This window comes from Myiozetetes cayanensis, unplaced genomic scaffold, assembly GCF_022539395.1.
Source record: "Myiozetetes cayanensis isolate MyiCay16 unplaced genomic scaffold, myiCay2020 scf2-11, whole genome shotgun sequence".
Lineage (NCBI taxonomy): Eukaryota > Metazoa > Chordata > Aves > Passeriformes > Tyrannidae > Myiozetetes > Myiozetetes cayanensis.
This window is the reverse complement of record NW_026087411.1, coordinates 69,831,245-69,849,627: the sequence shown is the minus strand read 5'-3', so window position 1 is coordinate 69,849,627 and position 18,383 is coordinate 69,831,245. Positions and strand designations below refer to the sequence as shown.

The 18,383-nt window shown below is 36.8% G+C and overlaps 1 protein-coding gene across 3 annotated transcripts in view; it reads left to right on the top strand.

The window, feature by feature from the left end:
• AFG1L (AFG1 like ATPase) overlaps positions 1-18,383 on the top strand; it is a 73,689-nt gene that overhangs the window by 36,118 nt on the left and 19,188 nt on the right. For all 3 annotated transcript variants that reach the window (XM_050314846.1, XM_050314844.1, XM_050314845.1), the window contains 3 exons: positions 8,777-8,859; positions 12,201-12,271; positions 12,528-12,628. In XM_050314846.1, the coding sequence (XP_050170803.1) occupies positions 8,777-8,859; positions 12,201-12,271; positions 12,528-12,628 (255 nt within the window). The remainder of the gene's footprint in view (positions 1-8,776; positions 8,860-12,200; positions 12,272-12,527; positions 12,629-18,383) is intronic.

The following is an 18,383-nucleotide window of genomic DNA, read 5'->3' as shown; positions in this document are numbered from 1 at the left end:
CCTTTTTTTTTTTTTCATGCCTGCCAACAGTTCTGGCAGGAGCAAAGGCTAATACTGGGAAAAGAAATACAAATCAAATGTTAAAAAGAAAAACAACAGCATAAAAGAAATCTGGACAAATAACTTTGTCCAGGGTATAATTCCAATGAAGTACATGTATTAAGGGTGATTTGACCCTTAGCTTACGAAACATCATGTTATAAATTCAGTGTGAACTCTTGGCATTTGTTTTTCACAGAATGCCACAGCTTGCTTATTAGGAGATTGAAAGTTACAGTCGTTATTGATTCTTTAGCAAAACTGGGTGTTATACGATGATTTGTGGTTTGCAGGTTTGGCCCTTTTTTTTTTTAATTTATTTTTTAAATTTTTCCTTATTATGCACGGAAGATTTTTTCCTAAGTGATGTGAAATGGGGAGAGCTGTTCAGTGTAATTCTTATTGCATGGAGGTTTACTCTGCCATTCTTCTGCTCCCTGACTGGAAAAAGGAGAGGCTACTTGTCTCCAAGCCGGCACAGCCACATCTGTACCTTCTGAGTGCTTTCACTTTTGTCTGAATATCTGAAATACTATTCACAGAACAGTACATTTTAAGAGTCTCTGTTTTTATTCATGCACCATTATTTTACAAGTTAATTGTCTATTTTTCCTCTTCTTAGGGGGTAGCTGATTTGTAGCTAGACATTAAAATAAGTTATTGAAAAGTTGTACAATAGATCATATGTTCTTTGTGGTAGCAAGAATAGTGGGGTTTCTTAGTTGCTAAAGTTTGAAGGCTGTAATGTAAACTTGTGCAACTTCCACTGAATGAATTTTGCCTCTCAATTTATTTTTGCTAAGCTCTTCAGTTTAAAGTCTAAAAGTTCTTGTCCCAAGTGTAAGAAGAAGATTCATTGAAAAAAAATTATACTTGGCATTATTTCTTTTCCCAGATCTCTGTGCTTTAGGTTCATTGAAAAATAATTCACAAATAAAATGTTTGTCATCTAAAATCAAATTGACCGTGATGTTTCCTTCATATTTTACAAGATTCTTGGATGATATTTAGAAAGTTTTCCTCAAAATGTCTTTGCATGGTTATTTTTTTTTTTGTTTCGTTTTGTTATAGTGTTTACAGCTGGGATTAAGCATGATATGTCTAAGGCTATTTTAGCAATATCCCATATTGCATTATTGCAGAAGAATATAAGGGAAAAAAGACTGTAAATAAATTTAGTTAACCCCTTAAAGCATTGCACTGTTTTGCAGAACAAATAGCCTTTTCTCCTTAAAGGTCATTTATTTGATCTGTGAAAGGCAATACCTGAAAATCATGCAAAACTAAATAATTACTCCTGATTGTAGGGTTTGGTTGGTTTTTTTTTTCAGGTATAGGTCACAAGAAATTCAGTTAGGGTAGAGTATGTACAAAGCTAAGAAATGTGCGGATTTTTTGTTGTAAGATTGTGTAAAAATTATTTACAGTTAATACTTGCATAAAGGTTAGAAAGGTTGATGAAGTGATATTTAGTTTTGCTTTACTATTCACTGCGTGTCAGAATGTAATTATGACTGATTCATGGAACTGTCTTAGAAATGAACCGTCTTTATTAAAATGCTGATCAAGACAAGAGCTGACAGTAATAAAGAATAGAACACTTTAGTCTTGTTGCTTTTGAATGATTGCTAATTACCCCAGAGGTCATGTATAGTGCTTATGAGGATTCATTGACATTTTCTTTAAAGTCTACTGTTTCAACAACATCTGAACAAGGAGACAAAAACTATGTGCACACCCAACAATGCTTGGACCAAGTTTTTATCCACCACCAAATATCTGACGATTCTCTTTCTCCTTTCCCCTCCCCCTGAGTACATCTTGCGTTCCTGTGGATTGGTGTAGCAGAAAGTTGGGAAAGTAACAAACTTGGTTACTTTTTTTAAAAAAAAACAAAAACAAACAACCAAAAAAAAAAAAAAAATGTCCAGGGCAAAAGGATAAAAGGAGCAGCCCCTGGAAGGTCCTGCACCTGTACCGCAGAATCAGGGAATTGCAGAATGTGCTAAGTTGGAAGGGACCCACAAGGATTATTGAGTCCAACCCTTAGCCCTGCATAGGTGGTTGGCCCTCCTGGCTGCCAGGGCACTGCTGACTCACATTCAACTTGCCGGTGACCAGGACCCTCAGGTCCCTTTCCGCAGCACTGTTTTCCAGCATCTCATTCCCTAGTCTGTGCGTCCAGGATTGCCCTACCCCAGGTGCAGAATCAGGCAGTTTACTTTGTTGGTCATTGCCCAGTCCTCTAATTTGTCGAGGTTTCTCTACAGGGCCTCCCTGCCTTCAGGAGAGTCAACAGCTCCTCCCAGTTTTGTGTGTCTGCAAAATTTGTTTAGTATCTCTTCTCTTCCACTTCGACATCCAAGCTGTGTACCATTCATGCTTGTGACTAACAGTCTGGCTGATCTCCTTTTACAGCTGCACCAGAGAGGAAACACTGCACGTAACCTCCTACACTTCTCTCAGCAGGCTGTTGACAGCCTGTCCAGCTTATGACTTGTCCAGCTTATGAGTCCCAGTTGGACCAGTTTCACATTCTGAAACATGCTGGTGACTGTCACATGCTGATGACTTTGAGAGTACACCGAAGTTACTCAAAGCACTGTGGTTGTGCTTTGTATGTCGGAAATAAGTTTTTTCATGACACGCTACCTATTTGCTTAAGACGATTCTTATTCTACCACAGTTATGGAAAATGCTAGTTTGTAATGGTATCCTTTGCAACTTTTTCTTGAATTCATTTAAGGAAGAATTTTGAGAAAGAAGAAATAATATTATTTTTGCTAATGTAACACTACACGGAGTCAAATAATGAAAAACAAAAATGGTTAAGTCCATTGAGCTTTTTATACCTGAGGAACTCTTCCTCTGTTGTTGGCTAGCGTGCTCTTATCACGTGTCTACGTGTTGTGTGATGCAAGAGAGTTTTTCTCTCTTAAGTGGGATGTAAATGTATGAGAAGAACGACTGCAAATGAACGATCTCATTATTTTTCTGATTTGCTGGGGGAAAGGAATATTAGTGATCCTGTGTATTGTTAATGGACACCAAATCAGAGGATGCACTTGGAAAGGGAGGATGAGGCCTGCATAAAAATTATGATTCCTTTTACTCAAAAGAGTAGCTGGAAGTTGCACTTCTTAGATAGGCGTGGCTTGGTTTCTAGTAGTAGTTGTCCTAATGTACTTGTTCAGAACTACACAGAGGCCAAGAGTATTAATTGTGCAGCTTTGCATGTGTGGGGATAGAACTATACTCTTCTTTGCTCATATGGAAAGCGTTACTTGATACTGCAGATGCAGTGCTGCATTTGCAGGTGTCTGGTTTGACACAGGTGTGAAAGGCTGCAGAAGCTCAGCAGGTGTGGGAATTAAGGTAATGATCATCCTAAATTGAAGCACTCGAGTGTCTCTGTTTCCCTACCCCTTCTCTGGAGGTCTTCAGGATAGGTGGTTTTGACGGTTAAGTTCTTTGGCTGTTGATAAGGATTCCGTGGTGATTAGTTTGCGTATTCCTGTGGTCCAACAGGATGATTTATATGTTGTTTTTTCAGCGTTCTTTTTTTTAGTGGTGTTACAAATCCAGAGCAGAGAATGATAATTGGGTTGACTTACAATGATATTCAATAAGCTTAAGAAATATCTACTCACCTGCATTATCAAGGTTGTTTAGCTGATCACAATGTTTGAGCTCACAGGGGCACGTGTTTAATGTGGACCACAAGGCTGTCTATTGACATTTCAGGGCTTTTTGTGACACATGGGAAACACACGTCTTGAGAACTTGCAGGTTATCCAGTTAACTTTGACTGCCTTTTTCAATTTTCTGAAACCTTTGTTCCTCTTCTTAATGATCTATCATGTCGTGTACTTTATTTTCTTGAGCAGTTAAACATTTTAGTAGCTACCATTCTTGATTGCAGCAACAAAGGAATATTAGAGGTAGTCACAGGAAGAAAAATGTATTTATATTAGTCTGTATTTAATACTTTCTACAGTAGTCTATTGACAGTCTGATTTTATCTACTCTATCTAAAGATTGTTGGTTTTGGTGTTGAGGCTTTATCATTTTTTTTTTCCACCTGGAATACAAAGTTTTTATGCCACTTCAGTGAAAATAACTGCATGCTCACATCTGTATTTTTAACTTACTAATTGCGTTTTCAATTCTGTAATTGTATTTTTTCTTTGTATCCATAAATACATAAATGACTTCAAAATAAATTGTATGACTAATTAATTTTATGCACTTTAATTGAATAGAGTAAATCAGACTTTTAAATATCTCAGGAGAATAGAAAATCTGTTGGAAACTGTGGGTGGTTCTATTAGACTGACTGTAGCTTCAGTATTAAGTATTTATTTCAAAAGAAGTTTAGCCCAAGTAAATGAAATTTGAAATCTTAAAACTCCATCTTAACAATTGGAAACCAATAGTTACAGTCGTGGGTTTGACAATTAAGTGCTGACAATCTGAGCACTCCAGTTAGTTCTGTGGCTGTTGATTAGGATTCAGTGGTGATTAGTGAGTGTGAGGATGCAATCACATCTGTAGGATTTAATCAGTCCAGTGCTGGATGAGGTAGTCCGAAGATGAAGAGAGAAACTAGAACTTCTATATGTAGTACTGTATGGGGTTTTTTTCCCCTTGCTATAAGAAGAAGAAGAAGAAGGACAAAAAGTAGAGAAGCCTTTCCCCTCCTCCCCAAACTTGCAGGTTTTTAAATTGTAGTATTGACTGCTTAGTTCTGTGATGAAGGAGAAAAATATTGTTAACACCTGTGAAGGGGAGAGAAGATGCATGGGGATATCACATAGGCACACTCTCTGACGTTCAGCATTCTTACACTTGTGAGCAGGATTTGTTTTTCCACACTGTGCAACCGTGTATCTGGTTTTTCTTTTCGTAAACCTAGGATTTTAAGTGTTTAGCTTGGACGTATAGAATATTTTGGTGTGTCTTATTTTCTTCTGTTATACATTGTGATTATATGCTGTCTTTTTAACACTGAAAGCTTGTATCTTAAAAGAATAATGTACAAAGATGAACATTTTGTCCTCTGCCTTTCTGTGAAGCAGATAAGTGAATGTTAATGTGTGCAGAAACAGAAAACCATTGTGGGTACTCTTGTCTACAAAGGAAAACCCTAAAGGAAAAACTTTTGGATCTTTGCTGTGCACAAAGCTTCTTTGTGACCTTTCTGACTCTGAGTAAAGGTGACCATGTGCTGAATCCTCCTTTAGAACCATCTGCAGAGACATTCTTAACTTAGAGGAGGGATGGTGTTGTTATCATCTGGCAGTGCAAGCAGTCCTCCCATTACTGCCCTTTGGTTTACTGCTACTGCTGCCACTACTTTTCTCTCCCCTACTATGTGTAGCTCGATTTGTGTAAATAGTATTGCCAAATTCTGTGTGATTTTTTTTTTTGTTACATTATTTTACATTAGCACCTATGGATCTCTATTTGTCATATATCCACATAAGAGAAGCTTGTTCCTACCCTGCACAACTTATAATTTAACAGCAAGATTCATGTTTTAAAGCAGTGTTTGCTGAGAGCATGTTGCGGTGCAGATTACAATGTTTGGGTTTAATAGCAGGAGCTGTTCCTTTTATGTATATTTATACAGTGTCTAAAAGAATAGGTGTGGGTGAGCTGAGCATCAATCTGAAGAGGACAAAACCATAAATTAATTAAGAAAATTTAAGGAAAGGGAGATTAAAATGCCAAATGTTTTAAAAAGGACTAAGTATTTCACTGTTCCTGTTAGCCGGCCCCTGCTTCTATGCTTATATTGTGTATTACACAAACTGCTGTACCTCAGAATTCTGGTTTTCCATTTTTTTCATATTTGGTTCGGTTAACTTTCGCCTCCTAAGGAAGCAAAAAATCAGTAGGACTGTATTAACTTTATTTTCTAGATCTCCGAACAGGATTCTGCTATTGCATTTCTGGCTAAAAGGTCCTATAGCCCAGAATATCTAGCAGATATTTTTGAAATAGACTGTATAATGTTATATCATATTAGGATCAGTAGTAGTGCAATCACGGCAGACAAACAAGCAAGATTTATAGGGAAGAGAAATATCTTTCAGTTAGGCAACTGTTTGTAGCTTTAAAAAGGCCAAAAAACATAAATAAGCTTTTGAACACACAAGCTCTTCTTGACTAGTGTCACTAATGATAGTGATTTTTCTTGAATAGTGATAATACTAATTACTTTGAAGAAAAAGGGAAGGAAGACAGAAAAAATTAATCTTCTTTGTAGCTGTATTGGTAGTATTTACATCTACAGTTCTTAACTCCAAAACTCATTCACTGTAATGTTAAATCATGGAGTCATAAAAGGCTGTCTGTGAATTTAAGGAGTGACGAGTTTGTAAGTGGAACACAAGCGGACTAAAATAATGTAGCACTGCTTGTTGATTTCTGTTTCATCAAGTTGCAACGACCTGCATAACATAGCCCAGTACCAGCCTGTATTTGAGTGCCCAGAACTCCTGCTCCACTCAGCACTCATTAGAAGTTGAGCCACAAGCACCAGTGTAAATATCAGGGCAACAAATTTACATGAGCTGCAGTGTTCAGGTGTACTTTTTATTTCTTTCAACCCTACCATAACTACAGAATACTCTAAACTATACATAGTTCTGTGTTTGCACTTCACTGCATGCAACACAACATGCTGAGGGAGCAGTAGAGTTTGTAAATCCGTCTTGAAAGGCCAAAGAGGTGAGGCTGAATTAACGCAAGATTGATGATCTCTTGTTTCCAGGAGAAAACCCCCAAAATTATGAACAGCATGACTAAATATCCGAGTATCTAAAGTTAATCTAAGTAATCTCAGAGTCCCCAAAGCTGTAGTAGTAATCTGCATTTTTTTTTTTCCCTACTAGCATAAAGAAAATAGTACTTAAGCTAATCTTCTACTTTGGAAAAATAAAACATTAGGTGGAAAGATACTGGCAAATAAAAGCTAAGTGCACCAGCTTTGCTGGGAAATTTCAGTAATCTTCCTTGTAGCCTTGGCTGCCAGACTGATGCTGAAGAAAAGCTTAAACAGCCTCCCTCCCTTGTGCATATTATTACATGCCTCTGAAACTTTTTTCTTCTGCTCTGTCATTCTCCTTCTTTGTGAGCTCTCACGAAAAGAAAGGGAATAGATTATAATAATATTGTAGCACCAACGCTATTGTGTCTGCAGTAGCCTTAGTCCAAGATAACGATTTGATTAGCATGGCTTTTTCACTTACTGGAATTAAAGATATGTGGATTTTCCTGGGATTCTGTGCTTTCAGGATGGGTTTTTTTTCACCTTCTTTCTTCAGCTGTATGTCTGTGCAGAGAAGGAGGAGGTTTAAAATCAGTATAGAGCCTTCAGTAATAGCCAAGGGCAAAAAATTAGTGCAATGAGTCATCACAGTCACTCCTGCAATGTCCTGTGCAACGCATTTGTTCAAAAGGACCATTGTTCCTTAAAATCACTGATGATAGTTCTTCTAAATTATTTCCCTGCAATGTAGTTGCTATAAATGAGGTTTGACATTTCCAATTTTGTTATTTGAATGGCCTCAAGGAGGTTTTGAAAAGTTTGACACACAGAATATGAAATGCTTAACAAGACTATTAAAGATAAACTAGTAGTTCATAGTGCAGTGAAGAAGCAGAGTGATTTAGTGCATTCTAGCAATCCAAAGACTTTTAGTGGCGTTGAATTACATAAAAAAAAGTTTAATTGCTTTAATTGAATTCTTGATAGAGTTACGTTTTTCTAAAATATTAAAACTTTTCCTCCCTTTCTTCTGTAGCTTCTTTTGCTTCTAGCTATACAACACACAGAAGTTGTGTATGTTGGCAGTAGCCATAACACATAAGCAGAGTTATTCCCTTTGCCAGAGGGTGTAAAATCTTGATCCCACTGATATTAGTGAGAATTTTGCTCTCAGCCTCAGTCCTTGAATAAAAAAAAGCACCCTTTAGTACAGCTGGGTTTGAGTTTTCTAACAGAAGCAATTAACTGTGACTGCTTAAGACATCTGTATCACACTTGTAATCTTACAGGTTGTTTAAAGAGGAACGAAAGAGATGCTTTTCTGAGTCAATGCAGATATTGCAAAAATGAAACAAAATCTTTTTGATATAGAGCTTTGTTTATTCCTCTTTTTGCTTTGGTCCATTTTGCAGCGAGATGGGTGTGGTTCATATATTTGATGTCTCATTTACAAAATTTTTAATCTTATTAGTAAAAGATAACTATTTTTAGCTTATAAAATAGAAGTAGTTTCACTTGTTGCTAGAATTTCTTTGTAGTCTGTTAAACTCTTAATGCTACTAGTTTTGTTTTTCTAAATGTACATACTTTAATGTGGAAATAATTATTTTTGCACACTGCCCCAACAAAGCACTATCCAGAGAGAACAAATAATGTTCACCCTTATTTCATGTGCTTCTAATCTATATTATTCTAGCTGAGGGACTTGTGAAAATGGTAACTTTTTTGTTTTGAATATGTGAACGATTTCCAGGTTATTTCTTTGCTTTGATTATTGCAAAGGAGACTTCAGTTTTCTGATCTTGAATTTCTGTTTCACTGATGATATTCATGCTGATGGTTTATCACAGCAGTGTGTCTTCTCTCTAACACAGACAATAGTAAATACAGCTTTGGCTTGAGGAAAGCTATTCTTTTCTTTTCTTTTCTTTTTTTTTTTTTTTTTTTTTTTTGTCTCTGTAGAAATACTGCAACACAGTCCAGCTTGATTCTGGAATAGACTACAGGAAACGAGTGCTTCCAGCTGCTGGAAAACTTTACTACCTGTAAGTTTATCTATGATATTGTATTTGCTCTCTTTTTCCTTCTTATTAGCCAACAATTTCCTAGTTAATGGGAAATGGAAAATGTATAGTAGAATTAGCAGGGTGTGACTTTTCCTTTTTTTGCCTTCTGGTCCATTTTGTTCAGCAAACCGCCTTCCATTATGCCTTGATATTAACTTCATTAAACTACATTTTCAGTATCCACACTAGCATCATTTATAATGTGTGACTGAATAAAAACTAATTAGATTTTTTGGGGAGGTGTGGTGTTTGGAGAACTGAAGTGACAGATGGTTAGAAAGTAATGAATATCCTCTTGTGAGAGATTGCACAATTCTCCTATAATAGAAGAACATCCTTATTGTATTTAAGTAATTAAGTATTTATAGAAATCCAATGACAAGGATTCATTTAATTTTGGGTGTTTCAAGTGCTGTGGATGAAAAAACCCAACACCCTCCTGTTTTGACAGATTGTTTCTGTTTGTCATGACAAAAATTCCGTAGCTTTTTTATATTTGCAAATAAATAAATTTTAAAATATATTCACAGTTATGGTTGCAGCACAAATCTGCCTAATAGGAACGTTCTCTCTTTTTTGTAAAAATACCTTTGCAGTGCAAACATTTTTCTGTCTTGTATTTGCTCTTGTAGTATTATTTGATCAGTGACAACCTGAACAAAGCAAACAACTTAGTATGAGATAAGCAGACTGCTTAGTATGAGATTTATAACTGTTCCGTGTTTCAACCCAGTGTATAATATTGATCATGCTTCCATTAAGAAAGGTGTGCTATTTTTATCACTGTGATAGGTATTTGAAACCAAGTATGTCCATGTCACTTTATTATAAAGTTAGACACCATAGTTGTTGTAGGAAGGAGGAATAATGCTTAGTAGAATTACAAGAGGTAACTCTTTCTGCTTCTGGAAGGAAATGACAGAATTTTATGTACGGAAAACACGTCCAGTGCAGGTTCTGTATCCTCAAACAAATTGTGACTGTATGAGCTCAAGAAAAGTAGCTCTTGTTCCATATTCTTGTCTGGCTCCACTTCCTCTAATCTTTGCGGTGTCTGCTTTAGCAGTTCTTTTTGAAGCCACCACTGATATCTCGGTGTTGCTCATCGTGGCTCTTGTTTGGATTGCCGCTGCCCCTGCTCATGGCACTGCTTCCTGTGCCTGCTGCACTCTGTGACTTTGTCTGACAATTGTGGAGAGCACCTGCTGTATTCTTTTCTCACTGTCCATGCTCTGAAGAAAGCAAGAGCACACTGGTGGTTTCTAACAGGTAATAGGCCTGTGGCATCAGCTCTCAGTGGGGAAGAAACACAAACAAGTCGCAGGACTTGTACTCAGCTGAAATATGTTTCATGGTGATCTGCTGTAAAACTTGTGATCAAGTGAATGGCAGAGATTGGTGATGTCTGTCTTGGTATTCTGTTATTGACAGGATGTGGGTTACCTTCAGAATTTGGTGTGTAAATCATTAGGGAGCAGTGAGGGGAACAAAACAATTTGAAAAATCCTGTAGCTGCCAATGGAATAAGATACTTATTTCATCATCCTTTCTTTTTCTGAGGGAATCTCATTCTTTCTTCTATTCAGACTTGTTCATTGGAGCTTTCAACACTGCTGAACTAGCTTAGTATGTGGGGATTCTTTTTTTCTGTTTGTTTTAAAATTAGGTACTATACAGTATTTTGCTACAGATCTTTGAAATTTAGTTAGCAGTCTTGCCCCCAAAAGAAGATGTCCTTGTCTAACGTGTTTTCATTCCTCTATTAAGGGTCATAGTATCATTGTCACATTTTGTTAAGAATCTCCTTGATGCTTCATGTTTTGTGTAGTCTTGTCTTCATTTAAAATATGCAACTGAGAGTTGCTTAAAGCTGTTTCATGCTCATCTGAGAGCCATCAGTGTAACACAATTACAAGATGCCTGATCAAAGCCACTTCATTGATCTCAGTCTCAGGTGTCTGTAAAATGAACTTTCTTGGCAATTAGGTGCAACACTCCACCTTGGCATCATGTTCAGCTGTTCCTTGTTGCAGCCTTTCCATCGAACTTTTTGATAATGGTATGCATGTGTAATGCACATTCTCTCTGATACAGATATATACAGTCTTTCCCCCCTTCTATGGCCTTTGTCCTGGTTTTGTCTGTTCATTTTCATTTGTCACTTTGTTGGAGGAAAGCAGCATGAAAATATCAATGTTGAGAGAAACTTGTACAATTTTATGTCATCTGTTAGTCAGAAATGTTTTTTAAAGTGTTCTGCATTTACAGAAGTTTGTGGGGTTTTTCCCCCAAATTCTCTGTATTTACAAGGTTTGTTATTGTTAATCTTGAGCTAAAAAGTAGTTACTTCAGTTCTGCTGTTAGTAAAGTGCTTAAGGCCTAATAAGGAGAGTAATTGTGTCACTTGCTGATCTTCATTTGTCATATAGAGGATTTCTAGAACTGAAGGAAGCAATAGACCTTCCACACCAAAAGAGACTGTACAAATTTCAATGAAGCTTTATATATTCTAGGTCTAGTTTGTTGTCTACGGTAGCATTAATTTACTATTCTTAGCCAGAAATATGATCTATCTGGCTGTATCTATCCATCTCTAAGAATGAAATATGGAAAGATTGACCCTCTAAACCCATTCAATGATAAAAAAAATTCTCTGATTGGACTGAGTTATAATTCTTGTATCAACCAGAAGATGAATATAAACTTAACTTCAGCCTCAGCACAGGTATTTTGCATTTTCACCATCTGTCTTGGGGACAGAGTTTGGGGGGGGAACTGATAAAATTACTATTGAAGAAATTATACTGGTATTTTTAATTTCACAGTTTAATTTTGCAAATTTTTAGATCGATACAATCAGTTGACTTGACCCCTCCCCTGACCCCCCCAAAAAAAGAAAAAGCTGCTTCAGCATTTAATTTCACAAAGTCCCCTTTCAGAAATTTCAAAGAATACTTCTTTAGGTGCTTGACTGCCTTGCCTTGTCTATTTGCTCTTATTTTGCATGCAAGATAGAGCCAGAAGCCTTTTTTCTCATTGTGTACACATAGTGTTAATGGATCTGCTCTGTCTGTATTGCCTCATTACTGGAAACAGCTCAAAACACAGAAGTCTTTCAGTGTATGCAAATAAGGCAGAATCATCTACCTGAGAGTTAATATTCTCTACTTTTAAGTGTATTCTAAATGTAATGTTTGTATTTAGAGCATAACATCCTGTTCCCTTTTTTGATGGGCAAAAAGCTAAGCAGGCTCAGGCAGCTGTTTGATGTTGGCTTCAAGTGTTATTAATTTCATATTCTATTATTCTTTTCACTGTAGCACAAGTGAAGCTGATGTGGAGGCTGTCATGGATAAGTTGTTTGATGAGCTGGCTCAGAAACAAAATGATTGTACGTAAGTTAATTTCTCTTGAAAGAGAATACATTTAGAACACAATGCCCAATCTCCACTGACCAATTAATAAGTTCCATTGCTGTATATGGGTTGATGCCACACTCAAGTGGCAGTCATTGTATCAGCATTTTGTCTAATTTATGTGTTGAATCATGTGCTATTATTCATGAAGCTATGCATTTCCTATCTGTAAGAGATGAATTTTATAGTAATTATCCAGAGAAGATTGAGTCTTTGTTCATGTTCCCATAGTAACTAGACCAAGGATTCTAAAAGTGCAAGGCAGAGAGCTGAGGCTGAATAAAGCGTGTGGAACCATTGCAGACTTCACGTTTGAAGAGCTGTGCGACAGAGTAAGTACCCAGTCCAATCTAGATCAGTTAATGCTCAGACTTTTTGCAGTTTAAAAAAAAAAAAAAAAAAGCAAAAAAAAGAATCCAAAACACACATTCACTATTTTCCAAGTCAAACTAAATTTTATTTTTTTTTTTTTTAATTTGGCAGAAAGATTTTGAATTTAGCAGGACAAAAAACCCCACCCTTGGCAGAAGAACAATAATAATTTTCTTTTTAATGATACAGTAAATTCACTCTTAGGTGTATCACAGATTGCCTTCAAAGATCCCACTACAGTATTTGCCTGGACTAACATTGTTGTTGGTATATTAGTAGTCATAACATATCTGTATGTAAATAGCATTCAAAAGCTGTTTTTAAAACCTGGGGTTTAAGTTGATGTTCAAGTAAATGAGTTGTGATCCTGACACCACTACAGTAACACTGCTGTTGCATGCTTTAGTTTCAACTATGTGTACAAGGGCTGTTCAGTCCCAGGACTTCTCAAAATATGACAGATTTTGGTAAATATTGCCAAATTCTCTGCTTAAACATGTGGGATGTGATTCCTGGAAAGCTCTATGTATATGACTCCCATTGGGTTGGAACACAGTTCCCCAGGAGTTTCACTGTACTTGGTGACCTCTCTGCTGATATATAAAGTTATTGTTAAGTGACCACAACCCTAAACTGGGCTGATGGCATTTTGATTCAGGATTCTGACTAGTCTTTTGATGATTAACATTATGCTTTCACTTCCTTGTAGCTACCAAGTTGATAACTATTTGGACAGAAATTTCACTGGTTAAGTTTCAGACTATAGGTTTTAGACTGTTGGTTTTCAGTTTCAGACAAAACCATTGAGCCATTTGTAAGAATGAAGGTATGTAATGGGTAGAACAGCTTGCTTTTCACTAGAAGTTGTGAGACTTTTTCTTCCTCGTGCCTCTTAAAATATCGAGAAGCGATGCTGTCAGCAGGTACTTTTAAAATCCTTTAGTCCAGTAAATGCCTTATGTACTTATACTGGATGGTAGGTTGCTTCTAAGTAGAAGTGCTCTGATAGCTCACATGTCAATGGCCGCTACTTTGGGTCTGAAGGTCCTGATCCTCTTTCAAGAATTACTTGGGATTCAGGTCTTCTTGGCTTAATGGAGCTGAGGGGCTCGGCTTGCACTCAGAACAAGTAAAGAGAATCCTTATGAAATGTTAAACATTGTTTAACAGTACTGTGTTAACACTGACTGCCCAGGACTTAGGAAGTCATGCTGTCTTGATTTAGATGCCTTCTGCATATGTGTTATGGTAGTCTCTTAACAGCACAACCACGTGCTTAAAACTAAAACAATGTGGCAGACAAGAAATGTTTTTCTTTAACAGCTTCCTCAGTCATCACTTGTTTTGTTTGTCTATGCCTCCATTTGTTTCTACCTTTAATTGTTGTATAGTTATTTATTGTGCCATGATTTTTCTCTGCAGTTCACTGATGTACATTCATAAATATTACATTAATCTGTTTGTTAGGGGGTATCACTGTGCTCCTTTTATAAGTAGAGAAGTATAGTCATGAACTTGGAATTGTCCATTAAATTTGGAGGCTTCAGTTGCCTCCAGTATGATTTTTTTCACGATTATAACTTCTGTAGTGATTCATAGCAACAGTAGAAAATTCTCCTTGGTATAAGCTGCATTTAGGATTGTGCCTGCCCCACTGCTCTGTTTGCCCACCCTGTTGCCATTAAAATCTCCTAAAAGGCAAAAGAAAAATTTAGAATTCAGCTGTCAAACCATGAAACCATGTTCCTTTTTTTCATGAAGTCTTTTAACTTTTTGATGGAAAAACTTAAACATGCAGTGTCTTTTTTAAACCATCGGAGTTGCTCCCACTCATGTCACAGAAGACATAGGTAGGATCCAGAAGAATGCCCTGGTGGTTTATAGCAAAAAATACCCCAAAGTCAGGAGACATTCCACACAACAGGAAGTATAAAGTCATTCATATATATTCCAATAAACTGGAATGGGAAGTGGCAAAGATTTGTGGAAGTATAAAGCAGAAATCTGTAGGAGAATAGCTACAAGGTATTTACTCCTTCTTGTGAAGCCATATGGTAGATAAGTTAACAGGCATCATAAGTGTTACTGTTAAGAAAAAGGAAAGTAGGAGGCTGAAGAAGATGTAATGAAAAGCAAGATCCACAAAAGAAAGTACTGGAGGGGAATTTGTTGGATTTGCGTGGAGTGAATCTGCAGGTTTCTTTGGGCAGGATATAGGGACAAAGTCCCATGGGAAGGCAGATTGTATAAAAAGACACATGGGGCAGGGAATCTTCCTAGCTGGAGTCTGTAGCAGCCAGGGTGGAGCTTGAATGATAGCCCAAGCAAAGCCTCCTAGGTAGATAAATGACATTTAAAGTTACTATTGTAGGAGTCCATTGAAATTATAACAGAATTGAAAACAAGATTTGCTGCTGTAAGACCTGGAGACAAGCATGATAAATGGTAAATTCTCATTGATGGGGCAAAATGAGGTATAACTGATATTACTGAAACCTTGTGGACAATTCATAAAATAATAATGTGGAATCAGTGCTTACAGCCTACTTAAGGACAGAGTGGCTAAAACAGGTGGAAGACAATGTGCAACATTAAAGATACTGATACCTGCCTTAAAGTTAATTAATGCAAGGTTCTTGAATACATATCAATCAGTCTGCTAATTAACAAACCCAAGAGGGTATTCATAGGGATCTCTTGCAAATGGAGAATGAGGTGAATTGCTTCTTGAGCACTTGGCTATAAAAAGCATAAAAAGAAAATATACCATTGTGTGGGAATCTTATGCTGTAGATGAAGCACAGAAGAAGGTGAAATGTAATTATTCCCAAAATTGCAAATGATAATTTTCTAGCATAAAATGCAATACATCCAGTACAAGGTCATTTGGTTGGAACAGCTTTATGGGAACTAAAGTGATGAATTTGTATAGAAATTTGTGTTGTATAGCAACAGTCTTCTCAATTTTCTAAAATTCATTGAAACCAAAAGATAATTCCAAACAGTGAAGTTACATATTTGAGTGTTCAGGAAGAGTAGTTTTCAAAAGCAGAAGGGAAGTATGCCTAACTGGAAAGGGAAGTGTAAATGACAACAACAAAAAGGAACAAGAAGGACTCTTTGAGAAGGAAGATAGGAAAAGTATTTCCTGTGCCACTGTTGAGACAGAATCAAATAATATGGAATGAATGGCAACTAGTTATGAAGTGCAGGAAAATTATAAAATAAAGATAATGGGAAAATATCATGTCTCTCAGATAAAAGACTTGTTAAGTAAAATGGCAGTTTTGATATGGTTTATATTATCTTAATGTTATTGGCTTATTGCTAGTTTGGAGATGGATGAAATTTAAATAATGATGTGGAAAAAGGAAAAGGTTTTGCAAAAAAGATATGTTCTAGATGAAGCTGAGTGAAATACTGTTTCACTAAAGGGTAGTGAAATAATTTTCAGTCTGTTAATAGCATATGTTAAAAGTAGCCTGCAAATACATTTTGTATCACTGGAGTCCTGGAAAACTAGGCTGAGATCTCTGACTACCTTTTTATTTTGGATAAAAGTTGGAGTCCAAGAGAAAGTCTACATCACTAGAAGGCACACTCTGTATGGCAGTATTAAAAAATAAACAAGTAAAATTCATGCATACACATGATGACTGGTATAACTGCAGGATGTTGGTCAGATTTTAGTCCAGAAGGGGTAATAGAGGAGCTGGTTCTGGATTCATATATGTGGATGACTAAAGAATGGAAATGAAACTGATTCTCCAATCTCCCTGATTTTGTAGGAGGAGCTGAGTTTTGAAGATGCTGTTCTTACTAGGAAATTAGCATTGTGCAGTCTCAAGGAAGCATTCGTTAAATGGATTGCTATGTTAGTTAACTAACATATAAAAAGAATTATTACTGAAGGTTTGTTGTTGAGTGTAGCATTTCTAATGAGCACATTTTTATACTAAGCCAAATATAGTTTTTCCCCAGCAGCTTTGAATATAAGATAAATGCTAATACAAATTTGCTGTAAATACGGAGTGCTGTGTGTATTGGGGGGAGGAGCAGTGAATACAAGGATGCTGTGTGCGATTTATTTTTCATCTGAATGGAGATTTTGGGGAAAGTGTGTTTTTTTGGCGAGAGAGTTTGTTTTGTTTTGCTTTTTTTACATCTAAGCAAACACAAAGTTTACAGCTAGAAATTGGGAACCCAAGTCACAAACACAGGAGGAGACTGTGCCCTAGGCAAAGTGACTTGGAAATAGATTTAAGGATTGTAATGGACAAACAGCTCAAAAGGAGCTTCCGGTCCAGTGTTAGAGCATTTAGACCGTATTTCGTCTAGGGTGGGTAGAGTGGAAATAAATAGGAGGGTAGGACGTTTACTTTAATTTTAGAAACATCTCAGGTTGATGGTAGAATGTTAGGTGTGGTTCTGACCTAAAAACTTTAGAAAATGCATTGAAAAACCTGACAGAGCTGTGGAAGAAACCACAAATCATTTGAGCTGCAGCAGATGGCAGACTTACAGTTCAGTTTTTTCAGCTTATCAGAAAGAGGACTGGAAGATGATTTTATAAGATACAGCTATTTTCACAGGGGAAAAAAAATAGAGGTATTAGTGGGATCCTAAATCTAGCTGAAGAAGGCATAATAAAACCCAGAGACTACATTTGAAACAGCGAAGGGAATGGCAGAGCCTCCTTGTACTGTGTTTCAGGTCAAAACTGGATGTCATTTTAGGAGGAGGTGTTTGTGTTTGAGCTACATACTAGTTTTTAGGCTTAGCTGTCTCTAAAATGCAGGATCTTGAAGTACCTCATGATCTTCTCTTCTCTTGAAACTAGGGATGTGAGAATCGGTCCCTGCTGCCTGTTGGAAGCTGTGTCACTTCCTGCATGTGTGGTGAACAGGTTTAAGCAGCTGGCAGGGGAATGTCCCCAGTCCATCCTGAAGGATAACCTGCTCTCAGCCCCCTCATGCTTTTGGAAGTAGGCAGTACTTAGTCTGCTGTAAACCTGTGCAGTCAGTTCAGACTGAGTTTTTCCAGGGCTTGTAACTTCCTTGGTTTTTAGGGGGGTTTCACGGGACATATATAGGACATTTCCCTGATGCCAAGCAACCTTTCTTCTGATCTTAGGTGCCTTGGTCTATGTCATGGAAGCACTAGAACTTCTCACTGAGCTAAAGGAAAGTAACTTGAGGAGCAAATTAGTCAGAAAGTAACTAAGTTACTCTCAGAAATATAGTACTTGACTGAAACTTTTACAAATAAATTTTCATTCACACAGAGATGCATGTTCATATGAAGTCAGTTTGATGCATCCATCAGAATGGGAAAGTTTCAAGATGAAAACTCATTTTGTCATGGAAGGTGGATGTCAACTCTTGCTTACGTTTCCCTATAGTAAATACAAGGTAGTGAGAGTGTGGTGTGTGAAAAAGCTTACACTGTCAACATCTTCTGACAAAACAACTCAAAATATCATCTAATTTGATTTAGTTAATGTAATTAACTTGGTTAAACTCATTTCCTCTGTTACGTTTGGTTCATAATTGCAAAAACATTTTTTAGTTTAAGGTAGAGGGATAAGTGAGTGTAATGAAGAGATTTGGGGGAGTTATTTTTTATTACATTGAATTGTTGCAGTATTATCTTGTAGTTACAATATTATTTTTTGAGTTTTCTGAAACTGTTGTAAACCGCTGCTTATGGGTGTCA